Below are 24309 nucleotides of genomic sequence, written 5' to 3' on the forward strand. Positions count from 1 at the left end.
TATGGAGAAAGTTTAGAAAGGGTAGAGTGTTTCAAGTATCTAGGTATCTGGTTCGACAAGAATCTTACTTGGACTACTCATATAGGAAAAGTTGTTGAAAAGTGTACTGAAGCAAGCAGGATTTCTCTGAAAACTGTAAATATTGGATTAATCAGGGCAGTTCTAGACTATGGCAGCATAGTTTACCAATCAGCATCAAAAACATTATTAAAGAAGTTAGATACAATACAATATCAGGCCTTGAGACTCTGCGGTGGTGCCATAAAAACTACCCCAGTATCAGCCTTGCAGGTGGAAATGAATGAAATGCCACTGGAAATCAGAAGAACCCAATTAGCACTAACATACTGGGCAAACTTAAAGGGGCACAAGGAAAATCGCCCTACGCAGAAGGTGTTAAAATCATGCCAAGAGAAAGAAAAATGACAGAAAGATAGGAACCAAGTTAACAGATATATAGAGGGAAATTACGCTGAGTATATTAAAATATACACTGATGCATCAAAAGTATAAAATAACAGAGTAGGAGTTGCATTCATAATCCCAGATTTAAATGTAGTGTCAAATAAAAGAGTTAGTAACAACCTTTAAGTATTTACAGGGGAAATGTTGGCTATTCTTTTAGCCCTTGAGTGGACAGAAAGCATCAAACCAGACAAAGTTTTAATAGGTTCAGATTCTAGCAGTGCGTTAACCAGTTTAAAGAGTATACAGTCAGAAGCAAGACAGGACATTATGCTGGAAATAGCTCAAACTATCTTCAGAATTACTAAAGCAGGAGTAATAGTGAAATTCCTCTGGATTCCAGCACATATAGGGGTAGAGGGAAATGAACTGGCAGACAAATATGCAAAAGATGCAACTAAGAAAGTAGAAGTAAATATGATAGTAAATTATAGTTAGTCTAAAGTTAAAAGCATAATTCAAGTAGAAATGAAAAAGAAATGGCAGGAAATTTGGAACAGGGAAACTAAAGGTAGACATTACTAGTATCCAAAAGAAAGTAGGAGAAATGAGGGAAACCAGTAGAACAAAAAAAGACGAAGACATTATCTCGAGAATGAGGTTTGGGCATACTGGTCTTAATAGTACACTTAAGATAATTGATAAACATGGGACTGGTATGTGTGAGTATTGTAACATACAGTAAACTGTAGAAAATGTAATTATCAATTGTCCTAGGTACGTGCAGGAAAGACAGATGCTAAAAAACAAACTGGAAAGAGATCACATCAAGTTCGGAATAAAGGAATTACTTCAATTGAACTCAGGGCATGTGGGGTACAGGGTAATATTTAGTTTTTTGGAAAAGACAGGACTTAGAAGAAGAATTATAGGGAAGGCATAAGACCATTCTGATCCACTCTACATTTCAGAAGGTGACAGTTATGCACCAAAAGCTGTTTGCCAAACGCCATAAAACATCAGAAGAAGAAGATGAAGGCCTGTTGCCTCGACTCCGCTCTCCTCGAGTTTCTTTCTCGCCTCCTCCGCTCTCATCTCTGGTGGGAGGGACTACAACCTGAGGAGAGTAGCAAAAGTCTATGTACATATTTACCGATTTATCTACACATACACACAAATCTAAAATACACTTTATTTTTTTAAACATTTACAAATCTGATTACACACATACGGATTGAGATACAGTTACAAAACTCTCACTCACATTTGTAAATAGTTATGCTACAATAATGGCCCCATAATTGCGCCTTTTGCGTCGGGCCGCAAGCTGTTGCAGAGCTTAGCCATGCACCTCTGAATTTTTGTGGATGCAGAAGCTGACCGAGCAGGTTCGCCTCTTTAAACACAAATACCACCCTTCTTTGAGAGACCACAGGGACAGCCAAATTCATGGAGATCACCACCACACTGGCAAAAGATATATCATTTTGTAGGAAAGTGTGGAAAAGTATGAGGGGTCGGGATATTGGATGATGACATTCTTCCGGTAACATTCGTTGACTTGTTGTTTATTCACAGTATATTTTGTTTGTACGCCCCCTGGCGCTTTGGAGAATACAACAAACAACGCGCGGAGCAAAAACGCCTCTGTGCATGCTCGCAGCCCTGCGGAGGTCCGCGCATAAACAAAACTGAGACGCGCTGCAGCACGACGCTTCCTATTGGTGCTAGGGGCGGCACTTGGCCACACTGCTGAGGAACTTCTACCTTCAGTGAGGTGTGAGTAATATTGCTTGTTGCACCCGCCGCGGTGTCCATAGCGGTTTTTATTTATTGTTGGTAATTTGTGTTTAACTGTTTGAGTTTTGTCTCTCCTCAGGTTAATTGTAGCGTGTTGCCGTAGCTCCGTCTCGTCCTCTTACTTTTTCCAACTCTAGCTTTCCCTTTTCTTAGTAACTTGTGTGTAAGTATAATTTAAACTACGCCCTTTACGAAAATGAGAGTATTAAGTGTTTAGCTATTTTTTTTTCCGCCGTGAAACTTCTCTTGCTACTCGGTCAGGGCTCCACTGCAGATCAGCTGTTTGGCCGCATTGTTTACACCAGAGAACAGCTGATCGCGCTGAAGCCGAGCGGCATGGCGCCCAGGACCACCCATGTCCCCAGTAGGATCTGGAGGAGGACACACAGAGGATGCAGAGGTGGAACGAAGCAGCGAGGGAAGAGAGAGGGGTCCAGATAAAAGAGACTTAAGAACGAGATTTAAGCCGTGTCTGTCTTCTCTCGTCTTGGGCAACGTTAGATCACTGGCGAATAAAATGGACGAGCTAACGGTGTTAGCCCGGAGTCAGACGGAGTTCCGTGAGTGTAGTTTGATGTGCTACTCAGACATGGCTACAGCAGGATACAGTACTTTTACTTGTAACAAGAATATTTTTACCGTGTGGTATTAATACTTTCTCAAGTAATCGATCTGAATACTTCATCCGCCACTGGTCATAACAGAAATTGAGTACTCCAAATCGACAACTTTTTGATTAACAACGGAATGATGGACATTTACATTTCACTAATGTAATGCTGTTCCATTATTGTTGGATTGACATTTAATGCAATTGTAGCCCATTTGAATTAAAGAGTTTCCCCTTCAACTGAAGGATATTTTTGATATATCTTTCTTGGGAATAGTTTCTATTTCCAATGCGAAACAGAATTGTTCAATTTAGAAAAAAACTGTCTAGTTTCTGTTTGTTCAATGTCCCCCAGTTAAAAAGTTGAGTGGTGGGGTCTACAGTTAAAAAATATATATATTTTTTTAACTTTTTAAAAATCTAATTTTTTGTATGACAAGTGTTAGAATAAAATGTACATAAGTTATCCCATTTATGTTTTGTTCTTAGTGACCTTTAAAGTACACAGCAATGCTGTGTGTGTATGTGTGTTATTAAAATTTGTGTCTGTGAGAATGACAGGAACAGCACCCTGCTATCCCATGACCGGCAGGGCAGGCTGACACCGTACCAGATTGTCTCGAGAGTAATGGCTGCTCCAAGGCCGCTCTCACGAGATAGACCTGACAACACCACTTTGTTTCTTTTCTTATGTAGCAGTATACACTTCCCCCACCCCTTAGAAAACTATGTAACAGGGAATCTCCTAAACTGAATAAAAAAAGAGGAGGCTGCATAGATGCACTTCAGAGTGAGTGGGAGATGTAACTGAATGCATCTATGCTTACTCTCCTCGCGAGTAAAACTTAAGTTAATGCCTTTGTCTTTCTTTCCTTGTATATGATTTAAATGTTCTAGGTGTCTTGAACCTGACAACAAGTACAGCATATATTCAAACGATGCTTTGAAGGAATAATTGTAGTACATTTGCCAAATTTAACGTGACTTCCTAGATAAACCACACCCATTTCGGTCTTCTGTCCAAAGACATAATTTTGTTGGTTGAACACATCCACATTATGACATCTCTGGACAACATACGTCAGAACCAGCCCTGGTGAAAGATCAGCAAAAGCAAAGCAGAAGACAAATAGACAGTCAGTCTGGATTTTGTAGTTTAGCAAACTTTTATTGACTGACAGATTAGTCCTTCTTGGCGGCAGCCTTCCTCATGGCAGCCAGTACGTTGCTCAGCTCCTCTCTCTTTCTCTTGGCCCGAATATGAGTGCCAATCTGGGAAAGAAACACAACATTAGATTGACTCACTTTAGCTTTCTCCCTGCCGAGATGTGGTGTCAGTGTAATGCACCATGTCTATCAAGGGGACGAGGGGTGTGTGTGTCAAAAGGACAGATTCAAAATGAGGCTAAACCCTTCAGCATACTCCAAAAACTTGCTACAGTCTCAGGCAGCTGTTTCATACAGTGCTGTGAGCTGACGCCACTCACTGCATCTGTGGGGGCTAGACGAGTATAACTTTAGGTTCAAGAGTACAACTCTGTACATATAAATGCAGAAATATACATACACACTGTGTGTACTCTGTGCGTACATGTGGGTCAGTATAAAGCTCAATCACTGCAATCGTGCGCGTAAGTCTATTTTCCACTCCCATAGTTACAGATGAGAAATGAATGGGAAAATGCTACCGTGGCTGTTCAGCAGTTGCTCATTCTGGCACCATTCTGGTATGCAGCTTTAAGGGCTCTGACAGTACAAACTCACCCTCTTTTTGATAAACTTGAGGGCTCTCTTGTCCTTTGACACCTTCAGCAGCTCCATGGCTCGCCTCTCATATGGAGCAAAACCACACACTTCACGGATCATGTCTCGAACAAACTTGCTGTGTTTGGTCAGACGCTGCAGAGGACAGGAGAGATATTAAGACAAAGCTTTTAAACATGATCCACTTTATCTGAAATGTTTGATCAGTTCAAACTCTTGTAGTGTAAATTCTGGACAATTAAGGTGGACATTTAAATATCTGTAGCATATTATTGTAGCATGTTAATACTGAAAAAAGTATGTCTTACGACAATGTGATATACTGTACATACCTTGATAATTACTTTATATTATATTTGTAATTGATCTGACAGGATCAATGTATGGATCTTGCAATTTTGAGTTCATTTTGATTTCAGAAGAGAAATAAAGGGGCAGCTCTGGGCTTGAAAGGTGGCTCTGCAAAGTTTCTCATTAAGGTAGTGGTGTATATTTATCATCAGCAGTCTCATGACAAGACCAAAACCAGCAAAGCGTCAGTCCCACTCAATTCTGACTTCCCTACCCCATCTGTGACTCTCAGCTCCAAGCCTATTGGTTTCTACTCAAGATGTAAATTAGGGATGGGCACACAATACTTAAGCACAGAAGCTGTTTCACTTCTGTGAAGTGCACTCTTTAAATAAGTTGTATCAGAGCTTGTGTCAAATGAAGAATACCTCCTGACTGATAACACTCAAAACTTCAAACGTCAGAAAGTGCTGAAATTATTTTGACTAAAGTTTTGAAGCTATATGTTCAAGTGATACGAACATTGGTGGGATAAGGAGAATTGTGGCAATTTACACTACAAACACGTAGTCAGTACAAGAACATTTACACCTGATACAGAGTAATAAGGTAAAAGTAATATTTAATGGATTATCTTTCTCTATTCACATCAAATTGTGACTTATTAAAAATGTCACTGATGGACAGCAACTGGGGCACTGCCAAAACTTTCCAGGTAAAACTCACGCTCTCGAATTTCTATTCCGTACATGAAAATAGTAGACATAAATTGACTATTTTGACAGTAATAGTTTGGATGACAGGGCATACCAATCCAAGGAAATCGGATACCGAACCAAATGTCCTGTACCTAACAGTTCGGGATGCATACACGTACTGCTTACACCCTTTATAAATATGGGCTCTCATTGTTCACATGGAGACCAACCATTAAATCAGTGAAGTGTTGTAGTGCTTTAGCTCCAGTCTGGAAGGGCTGCTATAAGTTTTGCAAACCACCAGATGTCACTGTGCTTGCTGAGTTTAAAGCATCAAAGCTTTTTTTCCTGGACCAACAGGAAGGAAGCCCCAAAGCTTCATCTGCCCATCACTAACAAATGTTTTAACAGCTCACAAAATATACATTTTTTTTTTTTTTAAAAAGGCTAAGCAATTTCTGCTTAGTTGGCCACTGTAGTTTTCTGCCAACATTACTAAAACAGGGAGGAAACAGTGCATTTTTTGGGAACCATTTTCAGCACCGTTCTACTGTCAGAAATACTCACTGCAGCAACACAATGTACATAGGATTGAGTCCAAATTAAACTACAGTGGGGCTCCAAATAACATTTTGATTGATTAATCACTTATTTGGGCTGAAATAGTAAATGGCCATTACAATTTCCCAAAGCCAAGGTTGATATATTCATATGGCTGAATTTTTGGCAGTTTTGCTTACATGACCTTAACTATTAATTGATCATCAAAGTCCCCAATTCATTTTCTGTCAATTAACTACCCAATGAATTGTTTCAGGTCTAAACTACACTGTTTCATTAAGGAACATGTCAACTAGTACAATGGTGTGGCTCATTGTGTTTTAATTGCTTTTGGACTTCAATGGAGTTCTAGGTCACAGATATGAGGCTTTGAAAACACACTACTTATTGGTTTTGGTCTTTTCATGGGATTTGTTGACAATTAGTATCACCATGCGTATCCTTAAAAGCTTAAAGTGATGTAAAATCTGTCATTGGAGTATGAAAACAGTATCTCCAGGCTTGACATGTCGCTGTTAAACATATCTGATGCCAACTCTTAGCCTGAGCTGATGTTAAGTTTAGCTGTGAAATACTCAAGACAATTACATCACACATAACACACTCCTGGACGAATGAGGGACTACACCGTCATAACACTAAAATTCTAAAATTTCTAGTCATTACCAAAAAACCTTTAAGTTGTGGATTTCAGTTTCACACATCACAAACTGCAAGATACATGTGAAATTACATAGCGTCATGTGTGGATTTAATAAACTATAAAATCTATATACCAACTTCTCTTAAACCTGGTCATTGAGTATCACAGTCAATTGAAAATTATGGCGTGGTTAACAACCATGAGACCACCTGTTTGCTTCAAAATAGCTGGTAGGAAAAAAGAAATTACTTTTACACTAGATGGCAAGGACTGACAGCCCTTGGTTGCACAAAATACTTGTCACTGCAGTCACTCAACAGCAGATACTCACCCCACGCCGGCGGCTGTGTTTGGGAGCAGTTACATTTTTCGTGACGGGGTGGCCTTTGTTAAGGCCAACGGCCATGGGGTAGCGAATAGCCATATCTGCATAAGACCACACACACAAACAAACATCAGTTCAAGTGTAAACAACAGTTTTAGCTGCTTGACCACACGTGAAGTGGGCATGTCACATCCCCTTTCAACCTATCAGACACACTTGGGTGCTGCCACCCAACAGCATCACCAGATCCCCACATTTTCTCCTCACTTACTGAAATGGAACTGTCAACAGTAGCTCAAGTTTGACAGTATTTCATTATAATTTCAAGTTACTGAAAAAAAGAACAGCTACTGTTAAGAGAATTTCTTTTAAATGCATCAACACATTGTTAATGTGGAGCAATTATCTTAACATGGCTATAGTACATCTTATTTTTTCAAGAAAACTATTCTTGTGAGCAAAACAGCATGATAACTTCATGCTGAACACTAACTTTTAATAAAGACAGTTTATTAACTTATACCATTGACTACTTAAGAGTTACTCCAACATTAAGCTTGCCTTTTCCCACCAACAAGAGACGTGGTAGGGATAAAATAGACCAGAAAGGCACATACGGGTACTTTGTAAAACATCATGGCAGCCAACCTGTTAATAGCCAACGTGAGCTAGGCTAGACTGATATTTAGTTGGAGATGACAGTCTGATGCTGCTATATGTATAACTGCACTCCAGCAGCCTCCCACTCAAGCTAGCTATTATCAGTAGTAACTGTCACCAGCATCATTTGGCCTAGCTATTTGCCACACACTAAATATTTAAATATTCATCTCTTATATGCCTCAAATCTCAGTGTAAAAGCCTTGGTTATTAATATGGTGGTTTTATTTCTTATTTGCTATAATTTAAATGACAGAAGATTATTCCTATTTATTGTCGTCAAAAAGGAATTTACAATACTGCCAAAAGGAACAAATTATCGTTCTCTCGAGGCTCATAAATTCGTTAGCAGTGGATGGGTGGGTTATTCTACATAAAAAACCTGAGGTTTCAGACTGCAGAGACCGGAAACCGGAGATTATGGATTCGTATGTTTGTTTTACAACCTGCTAGACAGCAGGTTTTCGGCATTGTTTTATCTCGTTAGCTATGTAAACGCCACATTGGCAAAGCGATGACGGTCTGATCTATATCGGGTGAGAAGCATTCAAACCGGACATATAGAAGATTACTTTAAATATGTCTCTGTAACGCGACTGTAACTTTAGTCTCTACGGAATAAGATGCGGTTTGTGGTTGTAAACAACACGTATGTTAAGCGAACACGACCAGATATGCTGGTTAGTCACTAAAGCAGCTACACATTTTCATTTGTTTGACTTATGTTAGTGTTACGATACTGGACATAAATGTTAAGTGAATTCAATAGACTGCTGTAGTGTCGATTTATTTGGTAGAAATAGACGGATGGCGGAGATTACATGTGGATTTTAGCTGATAGTTGTCAACATTAAAATCTTACCTACTGCTTGCGATGGCGAACAAGCCGGAAGGACTGTTGGATGAGCGCAGCCGGGTAATGAAAGGTTTGAACCGGAAGACACTTCTGCGACATAGGAAGAGCAGTGCCCCTGCCGGGCTGAAAGAGGTACTGTTGTTTAAGTAGGCGTCCACGCACCAAAGGGTATGAAAACGTAAATGAAGCCGGTTGAAACTTTTGGTCGGATTAGAATCTGAATCAGATTTATTGCCTATGTAAATTTTTTGGCGTCTTAGTCAACTGGAAGTGCATTTTGCAATTGGCAGTTCAATGTGCAATTTGGTCATGCAGTTTGAAAATTAATTTTGCAATTGGCAATTCAATATGCAAAGTGGCAATGCAATCCTCAATTCAATTTGAATTATTTTGATTAAAAATTAGAATGAAAGTTCAATCGATTACATTTCATATTTGCCATGTTTTTTTGGCCTCTTTATCAGAATCAGAATCAGAAATACTTTATTGATCCCCGAAGGGAAACTCTTTGTTACAGCAGCTCGCCTTTACGTCAGTGCACACAGGAGAAAGTACTAGCAAAAAATATAATACAATACACTATAAAAACAGGTCAGAAAATAAATTAAGTACCAGGTGGGTATAAGTATAAGATAAAATAAGTGTGAAGTACCAAGTGGGTTTACCGGTTGATGATGATAATACAGAATAATAATACAATGTAATAATATAAGTAATAAGTAGTGGTGCATGTACTGTCGAGTTAAGTGTAGCTTATTGAGATTATTAAGATATTGCATAGTAGTAATGTAGGTATATAATATCAATATCAATAATATTCAAATAATAATTCATTTTGTCATTGGCAATTCAATATGCAAAGTGGCAATGCAGTCCTCAATTCAGTTTGAATTATTTTGATCATTATTAAAAATCAAAATGAAAGCTCAATCAATTACATTTCATATTGGCATGTTTTTTTGGTCTCTTTATTCAAATGTCAATTCATTTTGCAATTGGCAATTCAATGTGCCAGCGAAACAGCACCCCCAGTCTATTGCATTTACATTTACTTGTCCCCACGCTCTTTTGGTGTCAAAATTCAAATGGCAATGCAATATGTCAGTCCTCTCATCAAGGCGGGTCTTCAGTTATGACGCCACTTCACCTCGTTCAGTAACTAACAAATTGGGTAAGCGCACCGGCACTTTACTTTGACCACGCCAACGTTCTTCTTGATGGGTTCTACCTCAGATAACGTCCATGTGTTCAATCTAGAGTTCAGACATTAGTTTATTAAAACAGGGCCATTTTGTGTGTATCTACATCCTCATGCGTAGGCATTACAAGCTAATGCTAGCTAGGCCTGGATAAAGTTAGTAGCTTGCTAACAACCTAAGCTAATGCTAGCAAGGTAACTTAGCTAAAGTTAGCCAAGTTTACTGTTGGTTGCTTACTAATTTACAATGCTAGTGACAACAGCAATGGCTGAATGGCATTTCAATCCTTTATCAACCTAACTTTCCTAAACAACATAAGTTAAGCCATTAGCCCGAGGGGTCTCGTTTCAGGGCTATAAGCCACTCTGGGGGTACTGTAAAAGCCTGTCAAAGACCATAGGTGATCCACGTTTATGCTGTTGATGCGTATTTATTGCTCACCACATATAAACAAGTTCCATCAAGTAACCCACAGGCAGTAAAAAAACCCCCAAAACTATTGGTAGTCTACAGTGTAAACAGCACATGAATTATACTAACGTTGTACTACACTACAATACCACAGCTGGTACGTGTTCTTTGGAGAAAGGTTAGGGCATGTCAGTGTCTCCTCCCTTAGTCCTGAATAGCTAATGCTACTAGTCACTAACATGTTTATTATATTTTCATGATGATGATAATGAGTTAGGGATGATCTAAATGACACAATGACCTCCACGCCCAGCAAGCAGAAAAAGAAGGGCTACTTGATTCCAGTCTCTGGGATGTCCAGTGTCATCGGTTTACTTTCACCAGACCGGTGAGTATTATAAACAATAGCTTTCTGTATTAACATAAAACACACAGATTCTCAACGAGTAAAAGAACCAGAATGGCAAGTGTCAAAGGAAGCACTCCTGGGCAACTTTTGTGTGATGAAGTTAATTTCATCCCTACAGTAAACAGTATTTTTACAGAGTATTGCTAAGTGCCTTAAAGCCCAACTCCAACAATGGTGACGTGTCCATGCCTGACAGTTTCTCCACTGAAGTCGACCTTTACAGGATTTCTTTGTTTTGTTAAGTCCATCACCTGGCCAAGACTGTCATAATTTATGTGATGGCTGATAGATTTTATTGTTATGTTTTTATTTAAAATAACACTTGTAGCCATATCAGTGTTCAACTTAACCATCTCTTAAACTACAGTATGTATTACATACAAAAGTAATGTTACTATGTCTATACTGTGTGTTGTCATGTCAACAATTTTTATTTATTGATCTTTATTACTATTTGTGATGTAGTACTGAAAGCCTACTACTTCATTATTTCAGTATGTACATTTGTTTTAGGATAATTAAGCTCACCTTGACCTTGGTCCACATCTGTGTATTGATGGATCCTAAAATATTTTTACTGCTATTTCAAATGTGCAATTAAGTAATTTATTTAATTGTTGCTCTAAGTCAGTTGATTTCACCTATGGTACACTTTCAGAACTACGTTTAATATCAATATGTACAATAATCAAATCACAGGAAGACATTAATGGCATTTTTGATTGTCAGAATGTCTTACATACTTCTTGCATACATAATTTATACACAAATCTGAATATTATAAGTTGTCCCTTAACAATACAATTTGGTTTTCTTACTTGTTTCCTGTTACATTTAACAAGGTATGTGGCACATCTGCAAAACCAGGTAAGGGTTGTCAGTTCATAGAAAATGTACTCATTTTGGGTGAGTTTAATCTCACTGTTTATTTTAAATTATTCAACCTGATGACAAAGCATTCCCAATGGCTCATATTTATCGCATTCTTCAACTAAATATAATTTCTACGCAGCTAGTAATAAAACTATTAAAACTTTAATATGCTGACAAAGGATATTTCCACAGGATATTATCATTTAAGAGTAAAGATTTAAATGGTAACAACAGTACACATCTATTTCAGGAGATATTATGCTCCCAGGTGAACATGTAATTGGCCAGTTCCAGATGTTTCCTAATCTAGACCCTGTTAATCTCAGACTGGAAAGTACTTTACTTGTGTGAACTAGTGCACTGGGTTTGTTTCATCCTTGAATTCCAGCCTTCTAGTTCTTTAAACTGTATTTGTAAAAATATGTAATGACTATTTCATATCACTTAGCACAAAAGAAGATCCTATACAGGAAAGAAGTTGAACCTATAACTAAGTTGGGGAGGTCCTTCAATGTTTCACATAAACTGCTACTGAAAACTGTGGGTCTGTCTTTACATCAGAAAAGCTGAACTGTAAGTTGAGTTGTAGCATCATCTCCGTAAATCTTTTGAGAACTGAGATGATGTCCATGTGGTCTTCCTTCTCCACAACCAGATGGATGGCACTGTTGGGTTTCAGGCAGGGCAGGTTTGGTTATTAGCAGAAACATCAAATATATGTATGAATATTAATACAATAATTAATATCAAAATTATTAATATGGATTAATAACTACGGGGCACCACCCTGGGCTGAGTGACCAATAACCAAATGTGAAAAATAGTCTGTCCACCTGTCCACCTGTAGCTCATCCAACGAGTTGAGACTCTTCTTAGGGAGTTAAAGTCACGTGAAAGCATCTTCTGAAGCGACCATGGTCACAATGGAAAGACATGATGCACCTCCTGTAGTAAACAGTTGCAGTGGAAAAGGCATTGGACAGTCTGTTGTGCCAGGCTTTATAGAGGTGATGACGTCATAGCCGGGGATTTTATGTGCTGTATTGCGCATCCCGTCCAATAGGAATCCAGTGTTTGGATTCAACTGAGATCTTGCGTCTGGGTGTGAATTAACGGCTGGTGGAGATTTGGCGCTGTTCTACTATCTGGCCTTTTGTTTCCTGCTTTGCCTTTTTCAACCAGGTCTTTGTTCTCCACACGTGGTGGGTGAGGCCCAAACAATCGCTGCTCAAAAACATCAGGTTTTCCTTATGTGGTCATTCAGTTTTCACCGTGTGTATACCTTTCCTGTTAAGGCAAGACACTTATGAAGACTTGAAAGATGGAAAATGGTAAATACTTGTATAGCGCCTTTCTATTCTTCTGACCACTCAAAGCGCTTCACATACTACATTTCACATTCACACACATTCATACACTGATGGCCTCAGAATTGATGTCTGTCTTTGATGAGCTGATCCTCCTCAAAGTGCTCGCTGCAGAGTGAAGTGAGAGGAGGAAGTGCCAGAGGGAAACCACTTCTTTCTCCTCATGTTCAACACCCACTGATTCAGCCTGGTTTCCTTACAGGAAACATTTAATTGCACACAATAAAATTGTTTTGTATTATGTCTTTACATTTTAGTGTGTGTAGCTAATAATTTCATCCTACAAAGCACCACATCTCCCAGGTGAACTGCAATGAAAATAGGCATTATAACAAATATTTCTAGCATAACTTATGTTCATATCAAAGCCATGGGATTTTCTGTTGAATGACCCTGGGAGCTATGTTGCCTGGGGCTGTATGCCCCTGGTAGGGTCACCCATGGCAAACAGGTCCAGGGTGACGGGTCAGACCAAGAGCGGTTCAGAAGACCCTTATGGATTATTTAAAATCAAGGCCAGTTACGTCGCCCGGATTGGCGCTACCGGGGCCCCACCCTGGAGCCAGGCCTGGGGTGGGTGCCCGACGGCGAGCGCCTGGTGGCCGGGCCTTTCCCCACGGGGCCCGGCCGGGCACAGCCCGAAGGAGCGACGTGGGGCCGTCCTCCCGTGGACCCACCACCCGCAGGAGGATCCGTAAGGGGCCGGTGCAGAGAGATCTGGGCGGCAGTCGAAGGCAGGGGCCGCGACCAGATCTCCGGACACAGAAACTGGCTCTAGGGACATGGAATGTCACTTCGCTGGGGAAGGAGCCTGAGCTTGTGCGGGAGGTTGAGCGTTACCGGCTAGATATAGTCGGCCTCGCCTCCACGCACAGCCTGGGCTCTGGAACCCGTCTCCTCGAGAGGGGCTGGACGCTCCATTTCTCTGGCGTTGCCGGGCGGGGAGGCGGCGGGCTGGTGTGGGCCTGCTCATAGCCCCACAGCTCAGCCGTCCACGTGTTGGAGTTTACCCCAGTGAACGAGAGGGTCGCGCCCCCTCCGCCTCCGGGTGGGGACAGGTCTCTCACTGTTGTGGCGGCCTACGGGCCGAACAGCAGTGCAGAGTACCAGGCCTTCTTGGAGTCCCTGGGAGGGGTACTAGACAGTGCACCACCCGGGACTCCGTTGTTCTACTGGGGACTTCAACGCCCACGTGGGCAACGACAGTGACACCTGGAGAGGGGTAATCGGAAGGAACGGCCCCTGATCTGAACCCGAGCGGTGTTCAGTTGTTGGACTTCTGTGCTAGTTACAGTTTGTCCATAACTAACACCATGTTCAAGCACAAGGGTGTCCATCAGTGCACGTGGCACCAGGACACCTAGGCCGGAGGTCGATGATCGACTTTGTTGTCGTATCATCTGACCTCCGCCGCGCGTGTCTTGGACACTCGGGTGAAGAGAGGGGCGGAGCTGTCAACCGATCACCACCTGGTGGTGAGTTGGATCCGCTGGCGGGGAGGAAGCCGACAGACTTGGCAGGCCCAAGCGTATCGTGAGGGTCTGCTGGGAACGTCTGGCGGAGCCCTCTGTCAGCAGGGTCTACAACTCACACCTCCGGGAGAGCTTCTCCCAGATCCCGGGAGGTTGGGGACATTGAGTCCGAGTGGACCATGTTTTCCACCTCCATTGTCGATCATGCGGCGGCTCGTAGCTGTGGTCGCAAGGTTTCTGGTGCCTGTCGCGCGGCAATCCCCGAACACGGTGGTGGGCGCCGGAAGTAAGGGATGCCGTCAGGCTGAAGAAGGAGTCCTATCGGGCCTTGTTGGCTCGTGGGACTCCCGAGGCAGCTGACAGGTACCGGCAGGCTAAGCGTGCTGCAGCCCATGCGGTCACAGAGGCAAAAACTCAGGACTGGGAGAGGTTCGGAGAGGCCATGGAGGAGGACTATCGGTCGGCCTCAAAGAAATTCTGGCAAACCGTCCGACGGCTCAGGAGGGGGAAGCAGTGCTTCACCAACACCTTGTACGGTGCGGGTGGAGAGCTGTTGACCTCGACTGGGGATGTTGTCGGACGGTGGAAGGAATACTTTGAGGATCTCCTCAATCCCGCTGTCACGCCTTCCGAAGAGGAAGGAGGCTGGGGACCCGGAGGCGGACTCATCCATCACCCTGGCCGAAGTCATTGAGGTTGTTGGCAAGCTCCTTGGTGGCAAGGCTTCAGGGGTGGATGAGATCCGTCCTGAGTATCTTAAGTCTCTGGATGTTGTGGGACTGTCTTGGCTGACACGTCTCTGCAACATCGCGTGGCGGTCTGGGACAGTGCCTCTGGACTGGCAGACCGGGGTGGTGGTCCTCTCTGTATAGAAGGGGGACCGGAGGGTGTGTTCCAATCACAGAGGGATCACACTTCTCAGCCTCCCGGTAAGGTCTATTCCAGGGTACTGGAGAGGAGAATTGATCCGATAGTCGAACCTCGGATTCAGGAGGAGCAGAGTGGTTTTCGTCCCGGTCGTGGAACACTGGACCAGCTCTATACTCTCCATCGGGTGCTCGAGGGTTCATGGGAGTTTGCCCAACCAGTCCACATGTGCTTTGTGGATCTGGAGAAGGCATTCGACCGTGTGCCCCGGGGCGCCTTGTGGGGAGTGCTCTGGGAGTATGGGGTCCGGGGCCCTTTGCTAAGGGCTGTCCGGTCCCTGTATAACCGGAGCAGGAGCTGTGTTCGCATTGCCAGCAGTAAGTCAGACCTGTTCCCGGTGCATGTTGGACTCCGCCAGGGCTGCCCTTTGTCACCGGTTCTGTTCATAATTTATATGGACAGAATTTCTAGGCGCAGTCAGGGGCCGGAGGGTGTCCGGTTTGGGAACCACAGGATCTCATCTCTGCTGTTTGCAGATGATGTCGTTCTGATGGCTTCTTCAAACCAGGACCTGCAGCATGCACTGGGACGGTTTGCAGCCGAGTGTGAAGCAGCTGGGATGAGAATCAGCTCTTCCAAATCTGAGGCCATGGTTCTTGACCGGAAAAAGGTGGTTTGCTCTCTTCGCGTGGGTGGGGAGTCCTTGCCCCAAGTGGAGGAGTTTAAGTATCTCGGGGTCTTGTTCACGAGTGAGAGACGGATGGAGCGTGAGATTGACAGGCGGATCGGTGCAGCGCCTGCAGTGATGCGGGCGCTGTATCGGACCGTTGTGGTAAAGAAGGAGCTGAGTCGAAAGACAAAGCTCTCGATTTACGGTCAATCTACGCTCCTGCCCTCACCTATGGTCATGAGCTTTGGGTAGTGACCGAAAGGACAAGATCGCGGATACAAGCGGCCGAAATGGGCTTCCTCCGCCGAGTGGCTGGGCGCTCCCTTAGAGATAGGGTGAGGAGCTCAGTCACACGGGGAGCTCGAGTAGAGCCGCTGCTCCTCCACGTCGAGAGGAGCCAGCTGAGGTGGCTAGGGCATCTGATCCGGATGCCTCCTGGACGCCTCCCTCGGGAGGTGTTCTGGGCATGTCCCACCGGGAGGCGGCCCCGGGGAAGACCCAGGACAGGCTGGAGGGACTATGTCTCTCGGCTGGCCTGGGAACGCCTCGGGATCCCCCCGGAGGAGCTGGAGGAAGTGTCTGGGGCGAAGGAAGTCTGGGAGTCCCTGCTTAGACTGCTGCCCCCGCGACCCGGCCCCGGATAAGCGGAAGAAGATGGATGGATGGATGGATGGATGGATGGGATTTTCTGTTATGGTAGCTAGTTATTAACTTCAGTCTATGTTTTGCTGAGAAATTTACAGTATTTTTTAAGTGGAAACTTCATCAGCACACATAAAGGAATGACTATTGGGCTACATCTACTTATCCAATTACATCAATGCTGCATATTAAAATCGAAGGAACAGGAAACATCAACAAGCTCGATAACTACTATCTGTCTCCCAGACATTGTTTTAGAAATTGTTTTTTATCATTGGAAATGTGATACTTTGTTCCGTGTATCATCGGATAATCCGCATTTCATTTGTAATTAAAAACAAAAAAAACATAATTTTGTTTTGTTTTAATTCTATGATCATTCAATACAGTTCATTCAATATATGAAAAATACATGTCCTCTATTTTTTTTAAAACTTAGACTACTATAATATTGTGCTGTTAATAGTTATTTTGTTGTTAGTAAAAGCTAAAAAAAGACCTCGCTGGCTGTCAAGTAAAATGTTCACACATGCGTGGTACAAATCGGGCAGTAATAAGTACGCGCATGTGCAGAACGGATTGGGCACTTGGTGTCGGTATGGATTGGGCACTGACAAGTGTCAGGTTTTTTATAACTTCAGTAAATTCTCTATTAAATAATAGTGAACTATTCAATTTCCAATGATTAAAAAACATTTTGTTATCTTGATCTGAAAGATTTAGTTTTAGTATTTTGAACAGGCACATTTACCTTCTTTGACTGACAAGGACCTATTTTGCGCATGTGTAGAATGGATCGGGCAGCCGGTACGGATCAGGCTCTGACAGCCTATTGTAGATGTCTATTGTTGATTAATACGTTTTAAAGATAATAATCTGATCAGTGAGATTATGTTTTGAAAGCAGCACATCAACCAGTATAGTTAGTAAGCTACACCAGTTGTTTTCTGACGACTACATATAGCCTAAACTTAAACTATAATACTTTTTTCATGATAGTAACTACTGAATGGTATTGTTACCACGGTAGTACCATTGGATAGGCTAAATACAGTGACATGGTGATATTACTGTAAAAATTCAATTAAAAGCGGAGCCCCAATACAAATATAAATGTTTAAACTTTTGTCATTATGGACATTCTGCAAATTGTTACATCGGTTAGACTCTCCACAATTCAGTTGTTAAGTTCATTTTACAGAAACCATGACCACCAAAGTATAATTCATTCAGATTTACCAGCATGGTAAACAAGAGAGACAGGAAAAAAGTAGTGACTCCCTACCTTTGAAGCGGTCATAAAGTCAGAATATCTGTCCATTTCTCGATTATTTATATTCCCTTAGTGCGTAAGGGTCCACTGATCAAAATGTTTTTTTATAAAAATGAATCCAAGTTGTGAATATTGTCACATGAAGTCCGTTGATCACTGTCTGCTAACGTCATCCGTCTCTTTCTCTCTCCGTGCATTGGAGCTAGATCAAATTAATGATTCATAATTGATGTTATTCGATAGCCAAATTTTTATACAAGTAATATTCATACTGATTTAAATAAACAATTTGATAGTATTTCCCATCTTTGCTGAGCAAGTTTTGTGCAAAAGGAATTAAAGGCCTGTCCCATATTGTCACCTGTCCCAAATATAGGCAGGTTGAGTTCAGTGATTGAAGCAAATAAAAGCCAGGGATATTCATTGAAGTTTTATGGTACCTTTACCTATATACTCAACTGTTTGGTAGCTATCACTAGGAAAAGAGATCATATTTCTCCAATATTAGCTTCTCTGCACTAACTCCCTGTAAAATCCAGAATAGAATTTAAGATCCTTCTCCTCACCTACAAAGCTCTTAATGGTCAGGCACCATCATATCTTAAAGAGCTCATAGTATTGTTATTACCCCACTAAAACACTGAGCTCCCAGAATGCAGGGTTACTTGTGTACTTCCCATAGTCTCCAAATGTGCTCTCCTGTGGAATCATGTCCCAGGTTCGGCAGACAGACACCATCTCCACATTTATCCATCTAACCATCCCTTAGTTATACTGCTATAGGCCGAGACTACTGGGAGACTTCCAATGATGCACTGAGCTCCTCTCTCCTCCTCTCTCTCTCCATCTGTATGCATTCTTATCCCATTAATGCACGTTACTAACTCGACATCTTCTCTCTTCCATAGTTTTGGGCTTTCTTGTCTCTCTCCTTCTGTCACTTTCAGCAGGTATTTCTGCCTCCGGAGCTGCAAAGTCTGGATCTATGATTGCGGGCCACCTGCTGCCCCTGCTCAACGACCACTGCTACAATTTATTATTAGTCTTATTACTATTATTATCATTATTATTTCTATCACTATCACTATCATTATTATTTTATTAATATTACCACTACCATTGCATTATGATTTTAAAATTCTATGTGCAATTTGCATTCTCTCTCTCTCTCAACCTAACTGGCAGCAGGGATGGCTGGCCACCCTTAGGCCTTAACATAGCCACACATTTATATGTATACAGACAGTATTTATTCATTTTTAATAGAACACAAACAGTTTTACATTTTAATCTGTTTATTATTTTTATATCAACAGAACAACTACTTGTGGACAGACATAGGGTTGCTGCTCTTCTTCTGCTGTGCCGTAAGCTGTAAATGAGGAAACAAAGGGTTTGGGTGGCCCCCCATCAATGAACGTAGAGACCACAATGTGGTCCAGAAGCTCTGGGCAGGTACTGAGAGGCTCTACAAATAATTTAGAATGAGTGCAACTGAGATGGACCAAGTTCTCTCCATAACTGGACCTGACATCACAAAGATGCACATAAATTACAGAAGTCCCAGAGAAAAAACATTCTCTGGAACGATAGATAAAATGATATACATTGCGTAAACTTTAGGCACACCAGTAACTTAAACCTTATTTGTTTCAAATAACACAAACTTACATCTGAACATTGTAAACATTTAAGCAATATGATAGTTATATGACTGAATATGTGGGGCCCTGTGCCTCACTCATAATCGCTCATAATGTGGATCCTGCTTTGCCGTTGGCCCTCCCATAGACCCATGATAGGGTGGAATATTAGAGCTCAATGGTGGGTGTCTAGCTTCCCACTACTCTGACATGACAGACCTGGATCTTTCACATAGCTGGGGTGTGACAGCATATGTCATGGGTCTTCAGTCACCCTTTTGTGAGGTTTCTAGCTCCTCCAGTATTTGTAGGAAGCTCAATTTGGCTTTTGTTTTATTTCTAGCATTGAGTCTCTCCATTTGAGGGAACAAACTTGACAAGAACAGCTCAGATTCATTTTTGGGTGCTACTGGCTCAGTTGCCTTTGGTGGACTTGTCAGAAAGTCCATCAACATTTCATTCACAGCTGTGTTAGGGCTTCTGCTTCTGTATCTTCTGCTGGATGCTCTGGCTCATTGTGGTGGAATTTGCTCAGTCTGGGGAGGTGGAGCTGCATCCTCCTGCTGCTCCTGTGTCTCCTCCAAATTGCCCGTGTTGTAAAACAATTGTAACTGTAAATTACTCTAAAAACATAGAAAGTAAAATAAGAAGTAAATAAGAATTAAAATAAAGATTTTTGTTACTGGCTTTACAGTGGGAATGAAATCAAGACTGAAAATGGTTTATTGCCCCAGACCCACTGGGAAGAAGCTGTTTTTTACACCACTTCACGTACGAGTCTCTCAGTGACTTCCACCTTGCCTTGCATTCTGCCACTGTAAATGTGAAATTAGTAAATTATCAAACATGTTTACAGACTAGTATTTCTCCTCTTTTACAGGTATATAGGAAATGGTAAATGGAGTCTTTCTGACTACTCAAAGCACCTACCATCAGTGTATTCACTGATGGTAGGTGCTGCTCACCAGTACAAAGAAACTAACTAATCAGTCACACACGAAAGGCACAGCCCTCGGGAGCAATTTGAGGTTCAGTGTCTTGCCAAAGGACACTCCTGCATGTGGGCTGAGGGAACCCATGATCGAACCGCCGACCTTCCGATTGGTGGACAACCCGCTTCACCACCAAGCCACAGCAACCCGCACGAGAGACTCCATATCCAGCCTCATGTTCAGCTACTGCTTAGGAATGTGACTTTTATGAAATTTAGTCCATGAGTGGTGGGTTCATCTCATTTGTTTGAGTTACAATATTTCAGCCTTTTCCTATAGTCAGAACCAGTGGGCAGACAGCATATGCAGCGAGAGACAAGCTCTGCCAATATTTCAACTTGCCACAAGGAAGTGTGCCATGGCAGGACTGTATGGTATAGTTGATAGTGATGTGAAGAGTGAACACAGTTAGAGTTGAGTACTTTATGTATGCTGGAAATGTTTCTACATTTATTTTCTTCAATTAAATAATTTATTGCAAGTAATCTGATTTACGTGTTTTCTATGTAAATGGTGTGATTAGGCATACATTATGTGGCTGATAAGAAGTTATGCCAGGTTTAACATTAAAATTGATCATACTATACTAATAAAATATGTACCATAAAAATGTTTTCACCAACATGCAGCCATTAGCTTAAAATCATGTGTGGACAACCACTACTTAAAATAACAACTTTATTTGTATAGCACTTTTCTAAAAACAATGTTTACAAAGTGCTTTACATACAGTAAACCCAAAAACAGCAATACAGAATTAAAAATAGATAATATATAGGTAATATATGAGGTAAACAGATACAACTAAAAAAACACACCGACAAACAGAGATACTATTATAAACAGATAAAAAAAAATACATACAAGTGTGTGCCGAAAATGTGGGTAAAACAAGAGAAACCCAAGGAATCCAAGCTCTGAATGGTGGTAGGGAGTGAATTCACATAACAGCCTGTTTATAAAAGTGCATTTTCAGAAGGGATTTAAAAGATGAAACAGATTTTGCTAGCCTAATTTACATAAACTTGATTTCTCACCTACAGAGCCAATCTCTAGAGCTATGGCTCGCCAGCAAATATAATTTTTTGCCATTGTCTTTGTAATGACGGGACTGTGGGTCGTATAGCTTGGGATATTTCTCAACCTCAACAACTAGTCTTTTTTCATCCATTGTTCTCCACGACATAAACAGCAACTGCAGAAATGAAGACAGGAAGTAGCCTAGCTGCCACCGGGAGCAGAGGAGAAGAGCTTCTATGGGAGCCGGGATGTACAAGCAGCGAGTGAGTGGAGTTTTTTTATTTATTTAATTTTTGCCTTGTAGATACAGGGACAAGTGAAATAATTAAAATTACAGTGACAAGCAAGCACCAAATATGTAAACAAACAGGTGTGTACAACGTACATAGAATATAATAGGGGCGGCTGTTTTGACGCGCATCGTTCAGCGGTGGTGTGTTTTGGCCTTTATAAGTGATACCATGAATTAAAAGTTAAAACTTAAATAAAACGTGTGTTTCTTTGCTTAATAAGACTTATTATACTACATTATATTCATTATTATTTAACTGGAGAGAGTTGACCACGCCCACTTAGGAGACAGGAAGTGTATACCATTTCATACCATTGGCACTGCCTGTAATGTGTTATCTTTGTTATAGAGTGTCTTTGACTTAAGCTAACTTTAGCTAAGTTACTTTTCTAGCATTAGCTTAGGTTGTTAGCAAATTACTAACTTTACCCAGGCCTAGCTAGCATTAGCTTGTAATGCCACAGCATGAGGATGTAGATAAAGTCAAAATGCCAACAACGGCCCTGCTGTAATAAACTAATGTCAGAACTCTAGGTTGACCATATGGACTTTATCTCAGGCAGACAGCAACTTACCCATCAAGAAGAACGTTGCCGTGTTATCCAATCACTGAACGAGAAAGTGATGTCATAACTGTAGACCCGCCTTAATGACAGGAAGCTTGTAGATTAATATTTTTTTGCACTGCTCACTGGTACATATTTAGTTGGTTAATCCAATCAGTTCAGTATCATTCATTGTGTATATGAGGGAAAAGGAGTGAGATGAAGCTTTGGATTTGTCTCAATAATAGCATTTAGCAATATATGTTGATTACAATCAACAAAATAATGCAATGGTGTTCCCCGAGCTGGCAGCAGCTGTTCCACCTGCATCGCTGGGTGAGGCAGGTAATGCAGTGTGGAGGGCATTGATGACATGCAGGTGATGCAGGTCCGAACTGGATGCTGGTGACCTCTTCAGGTCATTCACCTGCTCTGGATGAGGAGGACATCTGGTACTGTTCTTACTGGTACCTCAGTACAACCCAGATATCATCCACACCAAGGTTGGTCGTCATGGTCTCCACAGCTCTCTAAGCCCCATGCTGGACTGCTGATCCAGACTGGCTGTGGATGGAAAATACATTGCAATAGTGACTGCTGTATCCTGATGTAGGGTAGTGTCAAAAAGTAAAAGTTGGAAAACCCTAAATAGCTAGCTACCATACTTAATTAATTAATTAATTAATATGACTGCAGTATTCTCCTGTTTCAGAAATACTGAACAGAATTATATCATCTAAAACAGTCTGCTATAGTGCCTTATAATAATCAGAGAAAAAAAAAAGGAAAAAAAAGAACTCACTTGTGTGGGTGCAGCATGGTCCCAGCTGTCAGAAGAATATGTTTCTCTGGTGGGGAAGAGAATGAACATTTAATCATTCCAATTACTCTCTATTGATCGTGACGCTATCAATCAATACCACTGTAATATGGTTTAAACTTGACAAACTAAGACGAAACAAGACATTAATTTCCATCTACTGTTCTTGGAATGAACACGTTAAGATAACACACTAACACAATAGTAGTAGCTTTTTATTATGGTAAATGAAACCCAGCTTTGTATTTCACTGTCAATGTTGCATCACAGTGGCCATGTTGGTCTATCCATCTAGCCACAATTGAAAGCATAATTCGCTGAATTTTCAACCCATTTTCAAGCTCTTGGTTTGTTACAAATGCCAGACACGTATTTATGATACAGCATACTTGGTTATATTAAAAATGCCTGTTTTCATACCAAAATACTTTACCTTATGTAGATGGAAATATTATTAATATTACTGTAATATAATATTTAAGATGAACCTTGTAAGAGTTTCTAAATATATAATTTTTTCTTACTGTATTGTAAAATTTGCTCCCATGATCTAATTTTGTTTATAATTTTGGAAGTAAATAAAAACACAATTACAACAAACACTAAAGTTAAAAGATTAAGTAAATTTCTGTCAGGCTTCACAATTTTAGTTTTAATTACATTTATGGTGAAATATAAATATTTTGCTCATTTGCATTTTAAGTCACACATTATTTACAAAAATTATATACACAATGTGTATGTGTGCATATTACAATCATTTTGGTCCTTGAATAGTGATAGAAAAGTTAAGTTGAAAAGTTGAATAGAAACATAAATGTCCTTAAAGAGCATAACAATTTACATTTTAATTGTTTCTGTAGCTCAAAGTATGCAACCAAGAAATATACAGAAGAATAACACATTTCAAAGTATTGCTGAAAACGCAGAAATTGGAAGCTGAACTGCATTACCTAAAGAAGCTAAGAGCTGAAATACATTGCTAGAAAAGATGGAAGCTACACTGTTATATTGTCAATGGTTTTGAATTCTATTGCAATGAATTGGTGAAAAAAGTACAATATTTTAGTATAAATAGTAGAAAAACATTGAATAGAAGCATAAGTGTCCTTAAAGAGCAAGTTTTAACATTTGAATGGTTTCTGTAGCTTAAAATATGCAGAAGTAGTAGTTGACTGAAAAACACGGAAGAAGAATGCAT

General features: G+C 41.1%; 1 protein-coding gene and 1 long non-coding RNA gene across 5 annotated transcripts; one reads left to right on the forward strand and one right to left on the reverse strand.

Moving 5' to 3' along the window:
• Positions 1 to 3962: 3962 nt before the first annotated feature.
• Positions 3963 to 8731, reverse strand: rpl36 (ribosomal protein L36). Of its 2 annotated transcripts, none has more exons than XM_044199018.1 (4): positions 8620 to 8731; positions 7104 to 7198; positions 4580 to 4714; positions 3963 to 4087 (listed from the first exon to the last, which is right to left on the reverse strand). In XM_044199018.1, exons 2-4 carry the CDS (start codon positions 7194 to 7196, stop codon positions 3998 to 4000), a joined length of 318 nt encoding a protein of 105 aa, XP_044054953.1. In that variant the 5' UTR covers positions 7197 to 7198; positions 8620 to 8731; the 3' UTR covers positions 3963 to 3997. The 2 variants fall into 2 exon arrangements, with proteins under 2 accessions (XP_044054953.1, XP_044054954.1); XM_044199019.1 differs by having other exon boundaries at positions 8624 to 8674.
• Positions 8732 to 9466: 735 nt separating this feature from the next.
• On the forward strand, positions 9467 to 20912 carry LOC122877451. Of its 3 annotated transcripts, none has more exons than XR_006378256.1 (3): positions 9467 to 10611; positions 11475 to 11499; positions 19113 to 20912. It is a non-coding gene; the product is annotated as an uncharacterized LOC122877451 (long non-coding RNA). The 3 variants fall into 3 exon arrangements; XR_006378257.1 differs by lacking the exon at positions 11475 to 11499 and having other exon boundaries at positions 9467 to 9784; positions 10537 to 10611; XR_006378254.1 differs by lacking the exon at positions 11475 to 11499.
• Positions 20913 to 24309: the final 3397 nt, after the last annotated feature.

Source organism: Siniperca chuatsi, linkage group LG6 (genome assembly GCF_020085105.1).
Source record: "Siniperca chuatsi isolate FFG_IHB_CAS linkage group LG6, ASM2008510v1, whole genome shotgun sequence".
Classification (NCBI taxonomy): Eukaryota; Metazoa; Chordata; class Actinopteri; order Centrarchiformes; family Sinipercidae; genus Siniperca; species Siniperca chuatsi.

Bases quoted from the DNA above. Each gene is read 5' to 3' on its own strand.
- rpl36 (XM_044199018.1), bottom strand. From the start codon at position 7,196: ATGGCTATTCGCTACCCCATGGCCGTTGGCCTTAACAAAGGCCACCCC. The intron at 4,715-7,103 runs GTGAGTATCTGC...TGTCCTCTGCAG, and splicing joins AACACAGCCGCCGGCGTGGG to CGTCTGACCAAACACAGCAA. The intron at 4,088-4,579 runs GTGAGTTTGTAC...TTTCTTTCCCAG, and splicing joins TCAAGTTTATCAAAAAGAGG to ATTGGCACTCATATTCGGGC.